Source organism: Scatophagus argus, chromosome 20 (genome assembly GCF_020382885.2).
Source record: "Scatophagus argus isolate fScaArg1 chromosome 20, fScaArg1.pri, whole genome shotgun sequence".
Taxonomy (NCBI): Eukaryota; Metazoa; Chordata; class Actinopteri; family Scatophagidae; genus Scatophagus; species Scatophagus argus.
The window spans coordinates 1,713,976-1,734,249 of NC_058512.1; the positions used below are offsets into that span (position 1 = coordinate 1,713,976).

A 20,274-nucleotide genomic window follows, 5' to 3' on the forward strand; every position below is an offset into this window, starting at 1 on the left:
TGTACAGATGAGGTGCAGATGTGACTTTTAATTCCTAATCTGGTCTACAGGTTGCATAATCCTACACATTTACAAGCTGGTTGTTTCTGTTTCTGACCGATTTTCTCTGTCAAATGTTTGGGTTGCCCTCAGATTTCTGTTTTATCTTCATGTGCAACCTGAGAAAAGTGTTTCAGGTCTCACTTAAGCAGCAAGTCCATAAACTTTTACCTACTTGGACAGAAGGCAAGCATTATCAAGAGAAGTCAAAGTTCACAAAATTTTCAGCTGCGTGTCTGCCTGAGCTGATTGGTCCAAACCTCGCCTGATTCAGACAAAGTTTTCTGCCATGTCACAACACATAACAAGCAGGAAGGGGAGCGAAGGAAGTGCCATGATGTCTTTATTTATTAGCCACGTGTGTGCTACAACACGACTTCAGACATGCATCAATACACAGAGCGAACTGTTGAGCATCGAGCTGAAAGCACTTGTGATAACCGGGCATCAAATCTATCAATCAGCGTGTCTCTGGAGGAATGTCGCCTGAACGTTCTGCGACTTGTGCTTCGGCTGGATAATCGGATTTGTTCTTCCTAAGACAAACATCATGCAGAAGCATTTTGGCCGTTTAGAGCTCACACATGCACATGTGAAGGTGATAAAGAGATGTCGTCCGTATCAAAAAGCAAACGCATTTCACGTTAACAGCAGAAGTTTGTTCACGTCGTTTCAGTAACCAAACGAGCGTAATATTAAACATATGCACAGTAATTACTACAATAACACGAGTGAAACAAATGTTTCGGTGATGAAAGCACTCGCACGGATCAGCTGATAACACAGGATATGATGTCATGTGATGGGACCACAGATCAACAGGAGGAGGAGAGGTCAGAAAACTGGGAATTCCCTCCGCTGGGTCTGAGCGTGGAGGAACACTTTGTTACACCTTGACGATGATCAGGAGGGTTTTATCAGCTCCATAAAGTACGATAATCACTGCATGTCAGGAAAAGTTGTTGTTTTGTTGTGTGATAAAGTTTGTGATAAGAAAACGGCAAAATTAGAGTTTTATGGAACAAAGAGCCCCAAGGTCAACATCCACGTTGGTCACCTGAAAACTGTTGGACATGAAGCCTGCACACATCGCACTCTGGGACAAACTACCTAAAAGCAACACGATAAACTTCTGCCTGGAGTGGAAGACGACAATCAAGAGGCTGAACGATGAAGAAGACACACAGAGGAGGGGAGGACGTCTCAGTCTTCAAACTGGACGGTGTTGTCATTTAGCAGAACGTGCCAGCGCTCGATCTTCTTGTCTTTGTTCTTGAGGCATTCGTACCAGTGCTTCAGACACTCTCCTTTGGCCTGGATGCCTAACTGACATCCTCCTGCAGGCAGAGAGAGAAGTAAGCATGAACATGTCAACATGAGACGCACACGCAGCAGCTCTGCGAGGCTGCATCTGGGCACTAAAACGCAGATGTGGGACCTGAAAAGTCACAAGTAAGTCAAATCAAGTCCCAAGTCCCAGACTTTGAGTTTTCAAGTCATAAGCAAGTCGTAATTTGCCTTGACCAAACGTAAAAATAGGAACTTCTCATTTTAAATTACCTCAGTGGTCATTTGAGTTTACATTTCTGACTTTATGAGGTGCACCTGAATGTACCATGAAGTCCTTGTCGATGAACATGTGCGCTGCAGTACAAAGAGAGTTTACAAGCCTGAACCACGAGGTTCCTGCGTGTGCCGCTCAGTATAAGAACACCTCCAAAATGGCTCCTCGGTGATGTCACACACAGTAAACACATGATGGCTCTTAAGACATTTCACAGGGTTTGTCCCCTGGGAACCGTGAATATTTGCATCAAACATCTTGGTGATCCATCCAGTAGTTGTTGAGATATTTCAGTCTAGACTAAAGTGGCGGACAGTCAAGCAGCAGACATCACCATGCGGAGAGGCAGGCCGATTGTGACAACATGAACACTAACCAATGAAATCGTTGGATTTTCCCATGTCATAGTCCCAGACTGAAATGTCGAGGGTTTTCTTGGCGAGCTCGCCGTGCTTTATATCGTAACCGAATTCCTGAAACACAGTGAAATGGCAGCGTTTATTACAAAATCTGTGACTGGGGTCTGTGTGAGCAGAGGACAGTAAAGCTCACTGTGTGCAAACAAAGAAAGAACTGACCTCGTTAAACTCTGGATTGAGGGTCTTCTTTTTTATCTGAGTCTTGTTTTTGGCTTTCTTTCCCATATCTGGCTTCAAACATCTACAGCACAGAGGAACTGACATGTTATTACACGTATCACTATTAAAAATATGTGAGGTAATTAATCTAAATGGGAGGAAGAAAGTGTGTTTAAACTTCTTCTTGAGTTAAATGAGGAGATCGGCCAGCCAGGACGCAATTAGCTTAGCTTAGCACAAACACTGGAAACAGATGGAAGAATCTGATTCTGTCTGACTGTACAGATGAGGATGAGGATGACGAGGACCGAAGCACATACACTTTGACAAACGGGTCCGAGTATCCGTTGGAGTCCATGGCAGCCAGGTGAGCACAGCGGACCACACCCACGATCAGACGACTCTGCTGGCTGTTGTACATCAGTGACACCAGGATACGACCCCTCTCCTCTGAATCCTCACCTTCATTCAGCTGCACGCACACACACACACACACACGCACACACACACACTAAGTTCTAGTATTCCATTTCACTGATCCTAATGATCCTCTGCCCTGTGCGCATATCTGCAGAGATTATACAGAGATGATCATAATCTTCTGATGGAGGATGATGTACAGGCTTAAGCACTAAATTATCTGCATGCATATCATTATGCAATAGAGTTAACTCCATTTACAATAAGACCAAAATCAAGGAAAAAGGGGTCATTATGAATGCAAAGTTTCTGTTTTTTTAGTAAATGAGACATTTGCTGGGGACTATTTTCAGCTGCGGATTAATCCATCAGTGGTCTCTTTTACCCCAAATTGAAGACTCCATTCGTCACTGCATGGAGCTCATGGATATCATGTTAATGTGAGGTGACATAAAGTTCAGCGCCAGCTCCCTACATTACTGTCTGAATGAATGTAACCGATAGCGGAAACAGTGAATGTTAATGACATTGATCATTTCCGGTTGATACCCGATCTGCTCATAAAGGTCAGTGTCTGATCCTGCATGTATTTATAGCACACAGGAATGAGAAACATCAGCACATACATATTCTGTAGGATCAGCTCATTGCTGCTTTTGTTCCCCCTTTACAAATACACAAACTGGACAATATGCCCAGTGGGGTTCGGTCCACGTGAAGGTCTTACGTCATCCTCGTAGAGAGCCATGCCACGGGCTGGACCTCCTACAGCCTTCTTCACCTGCCAGGAGTCAACAATCATCATCACCACCAGCTCTCTTCCCATCATGTTCTGCACAAGCAGAAACTGAATTTGCAAAGAGTGAACACAGTATGAAGCTACAGCCTGCAGCCAGTTAGCTTAGCTTAGCATAAAGACTGGAAACAGGGGGAAACAGCTAGCGGCTCACCGGGATCACTCGCTCCAAACAAACGCTGAAGTTCTTCTTCTGGTCAAACTTCAGTTTCTTCAGGGCAACTCGTGTCTCTCCTATGAACTCATTGTGTCCAAACTTGTCCTCGTCGCTCACTGAGAGCCTGAAGACGGACGGCAGTACTACCATTATGTACCTGGTACAATATACAGTACGGGATAGGCAGGTGAAGGTGGTTCTCACCTGAGAGTTTTGCGTGTCATTTCCTCATCGGTGATCCCGTGGTAGACCAGATTCTCGTTCCACACAGGATTCAGAGTGTTTTTAAGGGTCTTCGTGCGAAGCTTGTTAGACTGAAGAACAGTAACAGAGGAACCATAGAGTCAACATTTAGGGGGACAAAAACTGCGGAGGTCTCCTCAACCCCCCCTTCCCGAAAAGAACAGGCGACAAACTCACTTCCTGTCACATAGCCTCCTTTAAACAATACTTAATGTGATCGTACCTTACTGGCTCCAGGTAAGAGGTGCAGCTTCACATATGGGTCAGCAAGTCCGTTTGAGTCCATTGGCTTCAAACCCTGAGACACATGAAGAAAAGTCAAAAGTGTTTCCCAAAGCACCTGCACACACCAAAGGCTCAGACATTCCTATTGGATAAGTCTGTCCTGAAACATTTTGTCTCATTTTGTCCCGTCTTGTCTCATCTCATCTTGTCTTGTCTCGTCCTGTTTTCTCCTGTCTCAGGTCGTCTTCAACGATCTGACCAAGAACTGATCATTCTTGTCTCGTCTTGTCCTGATCTGTCTGGTCTTATTTTATCTTGAACTGTCTCGTCTTGACCCTCCTCGTCTTGTCTTGTCCTGTTTTGTTTTGTCTCATCCTGTCTCGTCTCGTCTCTTTTCGCTGACGTGCGTTTTACCTTAGCTTTGATAATACAACAGTGCAGGGCGTGGCTCTCCTGCTCGTAAAGGAGACTGAACTCCAGAGATCCCAGAGTGGCTGCGAGGATAAAATCACAGGAAGACAATAAACATCAGAGAGAAAAACGGAATCTGAACTTTTACGTGATTCTGATTGGATGAACCAATTTCCGTCTAAAACAGATAAGCATTGATTTCATCTCTCCACAGGGAATTTCATTTTCAGATTATCCAACATCTGGGACTCTGAGCCAGAGGTTTGGTCCAACACGAGAATTCGGTCTTACTTGCGTCATCCGAGTCGTAGTCGTCGTCCTCGTCCCCCGTTCGATCTGGCGGGGGTCGGGGAGGAGTGGGGTTGTTCACAGGTGGATTAACAGGTGGAAGACTTCTGGTTGCAGGAACATGTGCAGCAGAGACAACAGGTTGTCTTTTGTCCTCCACAGCTGGAGGAGACACTGTCTCTTCCTTCTCTGAGCGTTTGTTTTCAGCCTCAGCAGCAGGAGCTGGCGACGTTACGATACAGAAATCAGCAGGCAGCTTCTGTGTGAAACATCTTTCTACATGTTGATGTTAAATCTTTTGAAAGCAGCCCTCGTGGCGTCGGGCTTATTCTTAGAAGGAGCAACGCCGCTTTTACCTGAGGTGGGGGCGGCCTGCTGCGCGCCGGCCCGAGGTGGTTTGGAGGCTAACACATGTGTCTCGGGCTTCATTACAGCTGCTGGACAGGACTGAGTCTCATTATAGCTGTCAGCTGTTGTTCTTGCTGTCTGCTCCCATTGTTCTGACTGCTGCCGTGGCTGTGGAGCTGTGGACTCTGAGGAGACAACATATCAGTGCCAACACAACAGCTGCTGTCGGTGCTGCTGCCAGCTTCATTTGGACCAGCTACAACATACTCTATAGAGACAAAAGTATCCAGACACCCCTCTTCATGGGGCTGTTCCTCAGGGTTTGGACTCGGCCCCTGACTTCCAGTGAAGGGAAATCTTAATGCTTCAGCACACCAAGACATTTTGGACAATGCTATGCTTCCAACTTTGTGACAACAGTTTGTTGAAGGCCCTTTTCTATTCCAGCATGACTGTGCCCCAGTGCACAAAGCAAAGCTCCATAAAGACATGGTTGGATGAGTTTGGTGTGGAAGAACTTGACTGGCCCACACAGAGCCCTGACCTCAACCCCATCCAACACCTTTGGCCTTTTGGTCCAACATCAGTGTGTGACCTCACAAATGCTCTACTGCATGAATGGGCACAAATTCCCACAGAAACACTCCAACATGTTGTGGAAAGCCTTCACAGAAGAGTGGAAGCTGTTAGAGCTGCAAAGCTGTCTGTGTGTTTACAATGAGACGTCATTAAAGTCCCTGTTGGTGTGAAGGTCAGCTGTCCCAATACTTTTGTCTCTATAGAAAAACATCCAGTAATGTCACACTCACAGTCTTTCTGCTGTGTAATGTGAGTATTTGCACTTTGATACTTCTTAAAACACTTCTACTGCCTCTGATCCAGTTCCTCAACATGATTTGTACATTCATATTTTTTAACATTTAAGTTTTTATGTGGGAAACAAATCAAGTCACAGACAAATTACCAGTCCAAGCAGAGCATTTTTGTACGTCCTTTCCAACTGTACCTTTAAATAGTGTAGCACTTGTGTACTATCACACACTGTTCTGTAATGTGCTGAGGAAAAACACGCTGACTTAACTGAAAACGTTTCATTCAAACTGAAGTCATGATGGCACTTAAATGCAGAACCAAAAGGGCTTCAAATGCACTTCAGTATATGAGTATTTTAAAGTATACTTGATTTGTACTATTATTGTCTAACTATTTCTGTTAAATATGATCAGAATTGTGAATTCAAGTGAAACACCTGGTGTAATATTTCTAAATATTACAGGTGTTTGTGTAAGAATTTTTAATCATTATCCATACATGAGTCTGAATCTTAATGCCTTTAAATAAGCTACCTTGTTGCTGGTGATGTGTTGTGGGTCCCTGCGGTCCATCGTGGCCTCCAGGAACCGAACTGTTCTCTGTGCTGGACTGTCGGGGTCTGGACAGAGTGAGGGGCGGCGGCAGACCCTGCTGATCTCTCCCCTTGAAGAACCAGGCGCCTGAACGCTTCTCTATCTGCAGGAGTTCAGGTAAAAACAATAACACAATGACAGTACGGATACCAGAGTCATAAGATCTGAATGTGGACAAAGAGGAGCTGAAACTGAATCAGCAAGCAGCTCAGTTTCTGTTTCTGTAAAACCGCAGCAATAAACTTTATTTAGTCGTGGATCAGCGGTTAGGGTGTCGGACCCGTAACCGGTGGATCGCTGGTTCGATTCCCCGTCCCGGTGTCCATGGCTGAGGTACCCTTGAGCAAGGTACCTAACCCCCACTGCTCCCCGGGCGCTGCACGCGGTCGCCCACTGCCCCGGGTTTGCTGTGTGTGTGTGCACGTCACTTGGGTGGGTTAAATGCAGAGCACGAATTTCGTTGGAGTGAGTTCCCTCCAATGACCAAATATGTCACTTTCATCTTTCATCTTTCTTTCATCTTTATGGCCACCAGGGGGCAGCAGAACGAACTGAAAACACAACAGTGACACATTATCACTTTATCCAGGTAATCTGGTTAATGTAAACTGGGCAACATTAGCATTAGCTTGGAGTTTCTGGAGTCGTGTTTTGGCCACAGACACGACTCCACCCCCCCATCACTACTGCACAGACTCTGGCTCCGAATGACATCACCAGAACGAGATGGCAGCGCTCGTATCTCGGATATTCTGGCTTCACTTTTGCGTGGTAGAAGGAAGTAGAGATGCAGGGTTCACTTTTATTTGTCAGCTTCTAGTGGCCAGGACTGGAACTGCAGTTCAGCCTTTTCATCTGAGGAATCATGAAGGCAGCCTGTGTTGTTTTATTTGTGTGATTACTTAAATCGACTGAAAGATAAATAGACGGGCTGATTAATTATTTTAACTTTACTGTTTATTTCATTATTCCTTTAGATTATGGAACAGACTCACAACGACTTAAGCATTTGCAGCGTTACAGAGCAGTTATTGTGTGACGGACAGGAGGGAGCATTTATTTAAAGAGTCTGTGCTCCCCGAGGCACAGACCTCAACAAGCACAGCGACATCATGGGGAAAAAAGCATTGCATAACTGCATTCTTCATCTTTTATATTAATCAAAACACTAAGTAAAAATTAAATGAGTGAAATAAATCATCACTTACTGCCCATTTTGGATATTGAGGGAGTATCAATAGAAGGTAATTTTCCAGGTCACTGAACAGCAAAATGCAATTCTGAGTGAGTCTAAAAGCTAGAAAACGGTTCGTATCAGAAGAAAAGCTTGTGATATGGCGGCAGAAGGATGACATAATGGCATAATTTGACCCCATGGTTTTATCACAGCCACCCTGTGCTTCACCTCTCCTCTCCCTCACCTCTTGGTGTTCACTGCAGATGCTGCACAGCCACACGGGACACGTCCTGCTGTTGCTCCAAACCCCACATGTGCTGCAAATGTGCTGCAAAGAGGCAAATACATACATGAAACACACACACACACACACAGATTTCTTGATGGCAGGTGCACAGAGCACATATATTTTTACAGTTCAGAGAGCATTAACCTCTCCATTAAGTTTCAGAGAGCAGGAAGAAACACAATGTGATGCTGAAGACCAGGGAACGCACAGTGCATGTCAGAGCGAGTTAGCACACGGCCCACCGGGTGCTTATCGCCATAGGAAACCCGCACAACATTATGGAAAACGTAGTAAACAGAGATCCTGTCCGTGCAGAGGAGTGCTCACATCCCCTGGGAACAGGACTGTTTCCATTCCTCGTACAGATGCATCCACCCACCTTTTTGCACTGCACACAGAGGACAGCCGAGACCCCCTGCGGTCCAAAAGACGTCCCACACAGCAGGCAGTGCGACTGTCCGTCACCACACGCTGTCTTCTTGATGCTGTCCAGGCGACTGGAAAGACGCCTGCGAGCACATGCAGACAAATGTGAGCACAGACACGAACTTGGCGCAGGTTTTTCCACCAAAAGGCAGCCGAGTCGGTGAGCTGACTGATGTGTGGCTGACTGATGTGATTCGCTGTAACGGAGACAACACTTTTCCCGCTCACCCAATCCTCTCCTGCTCCATGTGCTCCATCATGGCCGCACGAGCCAGCACACTGTTGATGATCTCCTTCTCCTCATCCGTGAGTTCCTCCCCTGGGGGGCCGCCAGACACGCTCATCGTCCTGAACCTAAACACACACACACACACACAAGTTTAAGTCACATGCAAAGAACAAACGGCAGCTCAGACAAAAGGCCAGGAAGTCCAAAAAGTGCATCGCTAAGGAGGTCTGGACACTAAAATGAAAGGACAAGAGTGCGGCTGGAAACTTTTTGGACCTCAAGCAACGCTAAGCAACTGCAAAATGTGTCACACAACAGCACACAAGCGGGTTACATGATGACCGAGCGGAAGAACCAAGTGGTCCTGTGGGAGCACATGTGTGAGAGCATCGAATTTAGCCAAGTATCGACCACCGTGCTGCCCCCACGTCGAAATTCAGGTCTGCGTATGTTTGTTTTATTAATTTCATCATTTTTCATGTCAAGTTAAATTTCACTGTAGGAACAGTTTCTAAGCCCACAGCAGTGACAGTGAGCTCGGGAACAATGTGCCTCAATATGACTCCTGTGACCTCTGACCCTTTCACAATAAGGGCACAGAGAGGCCAGGAAGTGCAAATCTGTCTTTGTGGTGGTTTGCATGGCTTCAGATTCAATCGGACAGAAGAACATGTAACTCCTCTGACACACACTCAATAAAAAAAGACAACTAGTATTAAAAAAAAGAAGAAGGATTTTAACCTTAATGCAATTAAGTATGGGGAATATGTCCTAATAACAATGTTTCTAAATAACTGAATGAGTTAAGCACGCAGCGTATTGGACATTTTGTCATCTCTTTATTTTGATTCAAGACTCAAGTCATGATTACAAGTTATGAAAGTGAGAGCTAAAACTCAGGCTAAAGCAAACGTTCTGTTGTACATCACCGCAGTGTTCCTGTTTTCTGTTCTGCTGTGTGCACCGAGCTCCATTTTCTGATGTATTTAGAGACACAGTGAAGAAGTCTGTGTTCCCATTTTGGAAAAAAAAAAATAGGTTATGTAATACTTGATCAAGGTAGCTATATTTGTTTGCATGCATAATTAGGAGCCACAGCCCTTAAGGCTACAGATGGAGCGTGAATAGCTGCAGAGTGTCCATAAACATTATGGCAGGGACATGGACAGTTTGACCACAGTTTGTGACTGGCTGCTCACAGGACAAACTGAAATCACTTCACCTTTTCCTCTCATACTGTCATCAGGTCATATGTTGTCAATGCTGACCAAATAACTAATGACATTGCCATCAGGCTCAACTTTGTGCTAGCATGCTAACACGCAAAACTAGCATGGTGAACACTGTAAACATCATACCTGCTAAACGTCAGCACGTTAGCATCATCACTGTGAACGTGTTAGCATTTAGCTCAAAGCTCTGCGGTGTCCAAAGCTCAGCTGCCAGAGCGCTGGTGGGGCTTAATGCTGCTCATTATTCACTGTTTCTGTTACAGATCATTATCTCTTGATTAGTGTTGGAACAGGTACAAACGGGCGTTAATCCATGTGAATTAAATAATCCAGAATAAAATCAGTGACTGAGTCCCAACATAAAACTGAGCAAGCAGTTCAGTGCATCATCCTGCCTGCAGAGATTTCATTGTCCATTCAGCTGTCAGGGTGCCACGGCTGGAGAGGCACTCATTTTAAAAGGTCTGAAAGGAGCTAATTTGATTAGCCGTGATTTATTTCAGCTCTACCACACCTACTGCTGTAGCAGCGCCCCTGGCAGTCAGATTCCCAAACATCTGCCCATTGTGTCCGAGTGCACAGACGCAGATGCTTTAAACAAGGGTGTTAATTGAGGCTGACTGCTGACTTTGGAAAGTGAACTGTTAGCTGTGATGTGTTGTAGAAGTCTGCAATGTGCATGCCTGAAGTCATTTTCACTGCGGAGAAGCACACTCATTATCTTCTGACAGGAACGTTGTTTAAGAGGAAAGCACGAGCTCAGCTCCTCGCCTCTGGTCCAGCCAGGCTGCCGGATCACCTCCCTGACTGACTGATCCTGCAGACTGTTCGCTGACAAGGACAGAAAATAGTGCACACATTTAAATTTCACATGCACAATTCTCTTTCCATAGCAAGCACATTTTATTCTCCTTTTAAAATAACCACATAATTGATTTTTAAGGGATTTGAAAGGTGGTCAACCTCATCACTTCAGGTACTGACTATGTTATGTGACAGTGTCCGAGCATTGAACATCACAAGAGATGAGGCAAAGGCTGCTGAGTAAGAACATTTTAATGCCTCACACACTTAACGGCTCAGCGCCCTTCATCTTTCTCATCTCGTTCTTTTCCTCCCTGTTCTGCTCCCTGAAAAGCGTCCTGTCCCCAGTGCCCATGTAAATGTCAGGGGTTGCTATCACTGTGGACAGCATGACAACCTGACAGATTGACGCCTGTGTGTGCCTTTGTGCGTGCGTGTGTGTGTGTATGCGTGTGTGTGTGAGTGTGCGTGTGTGTGTGTATGTGTGTGTATGCGTGTGTGTGTGTGTGTGTGTGTGTGTGTGTGTGTGTGTGTGTGTGTGTGCGCGCGCGCCCTCGAGGGCTTGAAGTGAGACAGAAAGGTGGGGTCAGTATGAAAGCAGACATTCAGAAATGGCAGACACTTTCAGGCTGTGAGTCTCTACTGAGCAGATTACACACACACACACACACACACAAACACACACGCGCGCGCACACACACACACACACACACACAAGTTGTCATTGTGCATCAAATCACTGCAGTCACAGCCTGGACCAAATGACAAATTGGTATAATGTGTAAACATAACAACAGTTCACTTCCATAAAAGCAACAAGTACAAGGTCCTGCATTTAAAAATATACTGAAATAAAAAAATAAATAAAAATAAGTATTGGCAACAAAATGTGTATATTCACATACTTGCTGAGAGTTAGATGAGAAGATTGACACCAGTTATGTCAGTTCAGTAAATGTGAAGCTCAGAGGTGGTTAGCTTAGCTTAGCTTAGCATAAGGACAGGAAACAGCTAGTCTGGCTCTGTTCAAAGGTAACAAAATGCAGCTAAAAGCACCTCTGAAGCTCACTGATTAATATCCTCCTGCATCTCTTCACTTTAATCTGAGTGGTGGGTGTTATGTGTTGTGTGGTACTTATACTTCTTGACCGGATGAAGTAACTTCCTGCCAGGTTAGCCATTTCTCCCTGTCCCCAGCCTCTGTGCTAAGCTACACTAACCAGAATCAGAATCTGAATCGTCTTTATTGCCATGTAAGTGAAGAGGTTTCACATTACTAAGAATTTGTCTTGGTGATTGGTGCATACATAGAACGTAAGAACGAGTAAAATACTATTTCTCTCCAAAGTTTAGAAGAGTAGAAGTATATAGCATAGCCTTCGTTGGAAGTATGGTATAAATACTTCAATGCTGTACGCTGTGACAGTAAATCACTGGAAAATTATGAAATTTCAAAGTAAATGCAGTCACACAAACGTGACTATGACAGCTATGAAATACTGTGATTCATATATTAGCCATGAATTATAGTCAGGGTCAGTTGCTCCCTCTCGGTCACACACACACACACACACACACACACACACACACACACACACACAGAGCATGAATTGACTATTGAGCGGAGCTGCCTTACAGTAGATCAATGTGCTGTGGGGCTCTGCAGCAGGACATGACTGTCCTATTTGATTCTCAATGTCATCCACTGGAGAGGACAGAACCTATCAATATTGGCCAGGTCCTTTCAGCACTCCATGACTCTCTAATGTGTCTCACGTGCACTACTGGTGCGTCAAAGTACTTAAAAGTACTGATATCACTGCAGCAGAGCTGGTCTCAGAGGTGATGGAACCCGAATGCATCACAGACCCACAGCATCACAGACGCTCTCCATTGATTCTGTTCTTTTTGCGAGTGATAAATAGGATAAAGAGATTAGAAGATGACTGCAGGCATCAGTTGTACAAATTTAGGCTTTTTATCGACGTGACGGAGCTGAGACTGAGTGATGACTGACAGAATGTGATCGAAGCGAGCTTTAGCTGAGACGACTTTCGTCCGCGGCCTTCAGTCCACGTCGTGTGAGGAGTGCGAGGAGGTCATTGATTTGGAAGGTGTCAACATGCTGCTCATTTGTACTGAAAAAGGTGAGTAGAGGCCGGTGAGACACCTGCCGATGACACTCACACTGGCTACGAGATACTGAAAGGCTGCACGAGGCTTCACGGCGAGCACAATGTAAGGACACAGTTCAACAAAATGCATGACAAGGATCTAATCTGACCTGGATGTCCTGAGGGATTTAATCTGCCAGCTCCATAAAGAGGCAGCGCTTTTATCTGACAGCAAAGCTCGCTAAACAACAGAAAGTTGTCAAGAAAGTTAGCAAGAATTAACTCCAATATGAACCCGGTAACCTCTGGGACAGCAGATGTTTTCTCTCACGAAGAGCCAACGTCCGACTGTGTCACTAACCTTTACAGTCAGACAGCACGGAGGACTGTGATCTGTTCTGCAGGGTAAAATAAAGACAAATCAGGATGCCTTTTCATTATGTCGTGTCAAAGTTAGCTTTAAACGTCTCTACAGGCTTCGATCTCACTGTGCTGCAGTGTGGTTTTCATTTTGAGCCTCCCTACGACACCACGCACTGCGTTTCTGTTTGCAGCAGGTGTTGACTTTAGTCCTGTTTGACAGTCCAACACTGCAATACTTCTGCTTTGGAGATGGACGCATGGACAGCATCGACTCTCCTAAATATGTTCATGATGTGGGGGATGATGGGATTTCCTGCAAGCACCACTTGAGAAGGCCACAGCAAGGACACACGTCATCGCACGAAGCCTGGCTTGATTTACATCGGCTTTATGGCCCGAGTTGACTGAGGGGCAGAACGACCTCCAGGGAGACGGGGCGCCGATATGAACGAGTGTGTGTGCGTGTGTGTGTGTGTCCATCTGAAATTATAGGTCATAACTTGCGGGGTGAACTGGGTGTTAACCACTGCACGATGACAAGAGGAGTGACAGAACAATTTTCATCCGCCCACTCACAACGGCGTCCATATACATGAGAGGAGGATTCATAGCATCATTCATAACCTCAGTGCTGCTGTCAGGAATTACATCTGAGATAATTGAAATAATCTCTAATATCTGAGCAGGCACACGCAAGATGAGGCCTTCAGGAGAAGCTGTGGGGTTTTGTCTTTCGCCACATGAGCAGCAGTTTGGCTCACAGGAAGTCAGTCTGTCTGTCCACACTGAAATATGTCAGCTATTGAAGTGACTGACGTGCACTTTTGGACAGACTTCCATGGTTCCCAGAGGATGAATCCTTATGACTCCTCTTATTTCTTCTCTAGCGCCACCATCAGGTCAAAGTTCCACTTAGCCAAAACATTTGTGATAAAATTCAAAACGAGACATTCCCATCAACTTCAGCTGTGCTTTGGGGTGTTGCTAAGCTAAAATGGTAGCATGATGGCATTAGCATTTAGCTGAAAGCAGGTCAGTCTCTCTGTCTGTCTGTCTGCCTGCCTGTCTTTCCTGTGTGCTGTCTGTTTCTCAGCTGTTGGCAAGCTGCAGTAAAGTAGGTTTTGACCTTCATCAACTCTGGCATTAACATCAGTACAAAATGACATGCAAAAATGTACACACACACACACACACACACACACACACACAGACACACACACACACAGGCACACACACACACACACACACAGTTGTGTCTCATCAGTTCTGGAGACATGGCATTGGCTGGAAACTCACCTCAACTGAACCTTAAATCTAAAAGTCTTCACCCCAGAATGTGATGATTTACACTGTGTTTTGTTCCCACAATGTGACTGTGTAAGATTCAGTCCCCACAGCATGAGTAAGACATGACCACACACACACACACACACACACACACACACACACACAGAGGACCTGTCACACACACTCAGCAGCTCAGAGAAAAGCTCTGCAAATTGACATGAAGTAAAAGGAAACCCAGGCATTTTAGCTCCATGAGGCTATGTGGGCTGACTAAGAGCTGCAGGGCCCCACACACACACACACACACACACACACACACACAAGTTATTCATGTCAGTGCATAAGCAAACAGACATTGTGTGAGTGTGTGAGCGCTGCGAGGGGGAAAACTCTGACAGACTGCGTCATCCTTCAGTGTTTCCTGTGAGGCCTTCCCGCCTCACACTGCTTTTACTTTTTAAACATGTTTCACAGGAAGAACGTGCTCACCCTGAACAAACACACAGAAACGACACCCGTCACCGCATGGACGTCTGGCGAGGAGAGAAACCCTTCAGCCGGCGTGGCTGAAGGGTTTCCAACCTGTTTGACCAACCTTCTTTGCTCAGAGACAAAAATGAACCAGAAAACAGGAAACTTGAAATATTTGTGCAGGAAGCACCTGTCACCTGGATAACAGGTCGCATTAATGAGCCGCCATCAAACCCCTGCTCTCCATTGGTTGCTTGTCTGAGTGGGACTGGACAGAACTGAGCAGACTGTCTGAAAGTTAACTTCAGCGCGACCAGAACCTGCAGCTCTTTTACCCGCGCTGTGCAGATCACGTGACCGACCACGACGCGAGGATCACGCTGAACCCCGACCTTCGAATAAAGTTTACTCAAACAAGACGACCGCGTGCTCAACCCCAAAAAGAGAGAGAGACAAGCTGGCAGCGTCTCCTTCTGCGATTCTACTAAAGAAATGCGGAGCAGCGACGTCTGGAAGACGCAGCCCACATGTCGTCTGTTCTGAGGTTCAGATTTACATCACGGCTCAGTCAAAACCACCTCGCAAAAACACAACCCCGGTGAGATCAGCTCGCCACAGCTTCTAATCGATCAACAACCGACCAGAAAGTACAGGCTCGCCAAAAATCAAACCGATCGTTTTGCTTGATGGACAACTGATCGATTGATCGTACAAAAAAGATCGTATGTTATTATCACTGATAGGAATGATGGCCCACACTGCAGGATGGACCCCAAACACCCCTTAAAAGTGCAGAGGCAGAATTGGTGGGACAGAACGACTGTAGCTCGGGGGGGTAGTGGATCAGGCGTTGGGCTTTAAATGAGGTTAGTCATCTCCAGGTTCAGGCAACCTCGTCCGCTTACAGCAGCAACAGCCCAGTTAGTTACGGTACACAGAACATTCCCCAAGGAGTCCACACACTCCCGACTGAATTAGGCTGGAACGTTTCAGCACCCCGACCAACACACACACACACACACACATCGTCATCCGTCCCACAAAGTCCTCAGATTGTCCCCACAGCTGTGGCTTCTCTTGTCAATCCTCCATCTTCCATTCATCACCACCCATCCGTCCGTCCATTTGCGCGCCCTGTCTCACCCCTCACACGTCCCTCCGCTCGCCCACTCAGGCCTGGCGGACCAGTGAGGAAGCAGCTTATGGAGCTTAGTCCTGCAAAGACGCATCACCACCTACTTGATCCCCAGTCTGATGACTCTCTAGGGACGGTTAGCGCTGTGAAAGCACACACACATGCACACAAGCCCACTTCCTGATGACTCCTGGCTAAAGCCGAGCACAGATTTCACAATAATCTGGTCTTCACTTCCATCACGGGCGGCTGAGAGCTTTGACGTCAGGCTTTTCCGTGCCCGCTCCGTGACAGCCAAACATCTGATGGCGAAAGACCTTAAACGCGTCACACGCAGTAAAACACGGTCGTCGCTCGTGAGGGTGCGTTTGTTTACATGCTGATGTTAGCGTTTTGCTCAAACATCTGCTTGGCTGCAGTCACTTCCTGTTGGGATGTCGGGATGCCCAGGTGGCCTTGAGGTTAAGGCAGCGACCCTGAACTGAAGCCTTTGTTCTACCTAAACTCCCATCTGCCTCTCTTTCTCCTTTTATTTCCTGTCGTCTCTCTGCTGCTGGCTATAATAGAAAATAACACCTCAAAGTTAAGTTATGTTTGGACTTCATCTGCTGAATTTCTCTAAATCAAAAGCAGTGAAAAGACGACTGCGATGGCAGTTATAATTAGCAGCTTGTGGTCGTTTGCATGTGACAGCAGTGCTCTGCATGGCAACTTTAATATGAGAGCAAACACCCATATGGTGAGTGGTGAGCAGAAATCAGATTCAGTGTGCGTGTGTGTGTGTGTGCGCGTGTGAGTGTGTGTGTGTGAGTGTGTGTGTGTGTGTGAACACACCAGAGGCAACAGCGAAGCCACTAAGCTGAGCAAAACAAAACGCAAACCTCAGGCCAACTGTCTGTCTCTTTGTCTCTTTCTGTCCACTGTGTGTGTGTGTGTGTGTGTGTGTGTGTGTGTGTGTGTTTGTGTGTGTGAAGTGCCCGGAGTTGGAGTCGGCACAAAAAAGGCTTTCATTGAGGAAGTTGGTTGCAAGAGGAGAATAATGAGGATGCGTGATGTTGTTTCCCACACGTTTAGAGTTTAGGAAAATCTGCACTTTGGAAGCCGTTTCAAAAGTCTAATTTTTAGTAGACAGACAGACAGACAGACAGACAGACAGACAGATAGATAGATAGATACTTTATTGATCCTGAGGGAAATTCAATAACCTGCAGAGCACTGCTGTCACATGACCAGTAACTTGGTTTCCATGTGGATGAGGGGCCAAAACGTGGAGGAAATTCCAAATATTCACACACATGTAGACGACACCTGAACTCTCCTGGGAGGACGACTGCCACTCGTCCAAAAGACCTTCCCTCACTTAGAGAAGGTTTGGGTGTTTTACGGTTTGATTCATTTTCACGCCCATCACATAAGATACTTTATCATGCATGTGTCAGGGGGACAAACAGGTGAAAATGTCCCATCGACCAGACGTTCAAGAGTCCTGAAGATGCAAACATCAAACCTTTTTGACAAAATAATCTCACCACGAGGTGCAGTCAGCAGCATTTTAAGATCAACTTTTCTGCTAATATGGACTCGGAAGACTACGGAGGCCCTGCAAGGACATATTTCAGCAGATAAGGGATCCACACGACTCTAAAGGCGGTTGATTCACATCCGATCGAACTTCCCGACTGTGGACAATTTGAGTTTTGATTCACAGCTAATCAAACACTTTGGACCACGGCGGATTTGAGCGACACATCTGCTGTTCCTGCTGTGCTGAGAGACCTGCAGAGCGCTGGAAACCATGATGCCTCAGCTGCAGGAGGAGGAGGAGGAGGAGGAGGAGGAGGAGGAGAGTCCATTACTGTACCATTTCAACCATCCAAACTGTTAAACGCTCCAGTGAATGAGCTCATGTGGAAAGTCCTCACTGGAGGTAATGGGAAAATGGGAATTTCATGAATTTCAATTGATTGCTTCTATGGATTGGATCAGAATGGACTTGACCCCAACCCAGATGCTGTTTCACGGCCACCTGACCCACCCAAAGTGGACATATAAAATCTGTCAATAACATGAAGTCACTGTTGTTTATCTCCTCCACTGACAGACACGGCACTACAAGTGAAAATACGCAAGTATCACCAGTAAAATCCACGTAAACCACCAAAAGCAGAAGTGCAGTAAAATGTTCAGCATCTCATCAGTTGTCTTAATGCAGACCAGAAATATGAATCAACGTCTCAGTCTTTGTTTACAATATAATATACTGCAATATATTTTATTTCTCCTGCTTCAAAGGGACTCTACTGATCCAGTCAGTCGCGTCGTAACCATGCACACTGTGGTAGTTTCGCTTTCGTTCACTGCCAGCCTTTCTCTTCAGTTGAAACTGGTTCCACTTCATCTGCGCTGTGTGATGGTGGAGGCTGAGACACAACAGCTCAGTAACCCAACCTACCTGTCAGCCTAATGCTGACAAACATGCTGAACTGACCCTTTAACAGGCTGGAAAGCAGCACAATTAAGTCTTGAATGCCAGCAGCTCAATAATAATACAAAAAAAGCAGAGACACCAGAAAAGAAAGCCTGCGGTCGGGAATTTTCCTCGAGTTCAGCAGGCAGCGGGTGTTGAGCCGGCGTGAACGGTTTCAGTTCAAGCACATTAGCCACATCAGTCAGCACCCGAGCGCTCAGCAGCCCGAATAATCCGCCGCCACCCACCTCCCACACTCTGCTGTCAATGCAGCCGATCGGGGGTCAGGAGGGGGCGCTCAGCTGGGATTACGGGGAGCCTGGGAACCAAGACGGGGCTCGATAAACTCCAGTGTGGCTGGGGGTGATAGATAAATAAAAAAAGTGAGCGTTAACTTATTGGAAATTGATTTCACACACACTCGCCGAGCAAAAGCATCCTTCCTTCCTTCCTTCCTCTCCTAATCCCTTCCTCCTCAGCTCTGACTTCACTGCTGACACCACACGTCAGGCTGTGAGCTGCTCCACCCTCAGGAGATAAAACACTTCCTGCTTTCACACAGAGTCTTCCACTCAAAGAAACTCTTCCATGTTGTCTCATGTTCGACAGTTATGAGAAGACCGATGCCAGTCTCACATCAGCACTGAAAACAGCTGGACTGACGGCTCCGTCTGAGGCTTCCAGCACCTCTGAAGCACAACCCAAAGAGTCAAACACACACTGTGGATTCAGCAGGCGATGAGCTCACAGCGCTGCAGCCTGAGAAAACACGTGCAAATCAAGACAACCTCTTCAGCAACCTGAGAACACAAACCTGAAAACATTTCCTGCCACTGAGGACCAAACGAACTCCACTCACGTGACGTTTAAGAAGCTGGACGTGCAGAACACACGACTCGAAAGTTTGGTTTGCTTATTTTGTTCTGCTGTTCCCGTCATGTTTTGTCACTTAAAGGAGCAGCCTGTAAAATGTGGTAACTGTGAGTCTGCTGTGGTTATCTGTGGCTGTTAGCTCAGCAGCTGCCTGGACTGTGTGTCCACCACACGGTCTGTGAAAATGACAAACCAAAAAACTGTTCACAATCACTGTTACTCATCCTTTTTGTAGTCAGTAATGATGTCATAGGCATTTTTACATTTAAATAGTTAATTATTATAGAAATAAATAAATAAATATCAGACCCATTCCTTTAAATAAAGATGATTCTTTTTACCATATTTGTTGGTAAGACATCACATTATGACAGCTGGAATAAACTTGAATTGTTGATTGAAGCACATTTTGACTGTGACCAAACCACTGATTAACTCACGTTTAAATAGTGAAACAGAAAAGTTCAAAATAAAAGCATCAGAAGACGATTTTCACCACACAGACGACACGAGCTGAGGACACGAACGTCTTGTCTTACCTGAGGCTCTCAAACAGGCGTGTTGTTGCTGTTCTTTCCTTCCTGTCAGGACGAGCGCTGCTTCACTGTGACTCAAAGTGTAACGCCAGCAGCTCCGTCTCAGCATCCAGCATCCAGCATCCTCCTCCTCCTCCTCCTCGCTGCCAGCCTCCTCAACACACACACTGTAGTAAGAGCCTCGCTCCGCCTCCTCCTCCCCCCTCTCCCCCTCTCCCTCCCTCTCTCTCTCTCTCTCTCTGCTTAACTCAATCCGTCCACTCTCATCTCATCAACACAAGACAAAACGGTGATGCTGCTTTGTCGGCAAAGTGAACTACGAGGAAAAAATAACAAACATGTTAATGCAGCTCAGAAACCAATCACTGCACTGCACACGTCCTCATTCTACTGTAT

The 20,274-nt window shown here is 46.1% G+C and overlaps 1 protein-coding gene across 1 annotated transcript; it reads right to left on the reverse strand.

The window, feature by feature from the left end:
- Window positions 1-365: 365 nt before the first annotated feature.
- rph3aa (rabphilin 3A homolog (mouse), a) lies at window positions 366-20,010 on the reverse strand. The gene is made up of 16 exons (XM_046374491.1): window positions 19,882-20,010; window positions 8,596-8,721; window positions 8,321-8,450; window positions 7,897-7,980; window positions 6,416-6,578; window positions 5,078-5,254; window positions 4,725-4,943; window positions 4,437-4,516; window positions 4,021-4,095; window positions 3,759-3,868; window positions 3,552-3,678; window positions 3,329-3,382; window positions 2,502-2,653; window positions 2,182-2,263; window positions 1,980-2,076; window positions 366-1,376 (listed from the first exon to the last, which is right to left on the reverse strand). The coding sequence occupies exons 2-16, from the start codon at window positions 8,709-8,711 to the stop codon at window positions 1,243-1,245; spliced, it is 1,800 nt and encodes a 599-aa protein (XP_046230447.1). The 5' UTR covers window positions 8,712-8,721; window positions 19,882-20,010; the 3' UTR covers window positions 366-1,242.
- Between the last annotated feature and the right edge of the window lie 264 nt (window positions 20,011-20,274).

Excerpts from the sequence above, each read along its gene's own strand:
- rph3aa (XM_046374491.1), bottom strand. The coding sequence starts at position 8,711 with ATGAGCGTGTCTGGCGGCCCCCCAGGGGAGGAACTCACGGATGAGGAG. Across the intron at positions 4,517-4,724 it reads CTACGACTCGGATGACGCAA|CCACTCTGGGATCTCTGGAG; the intron begins GTAAGACCGAAT and ends TTATCCTCGCAG. Across the intron at positions 3,679-3,758 it reads ATGACACGCAAAACTCTCAG|GCTCTCAGTGAGCGACGAGG; the intron begins GTGAGAACCACC and ends GTCCGTCTTCAG.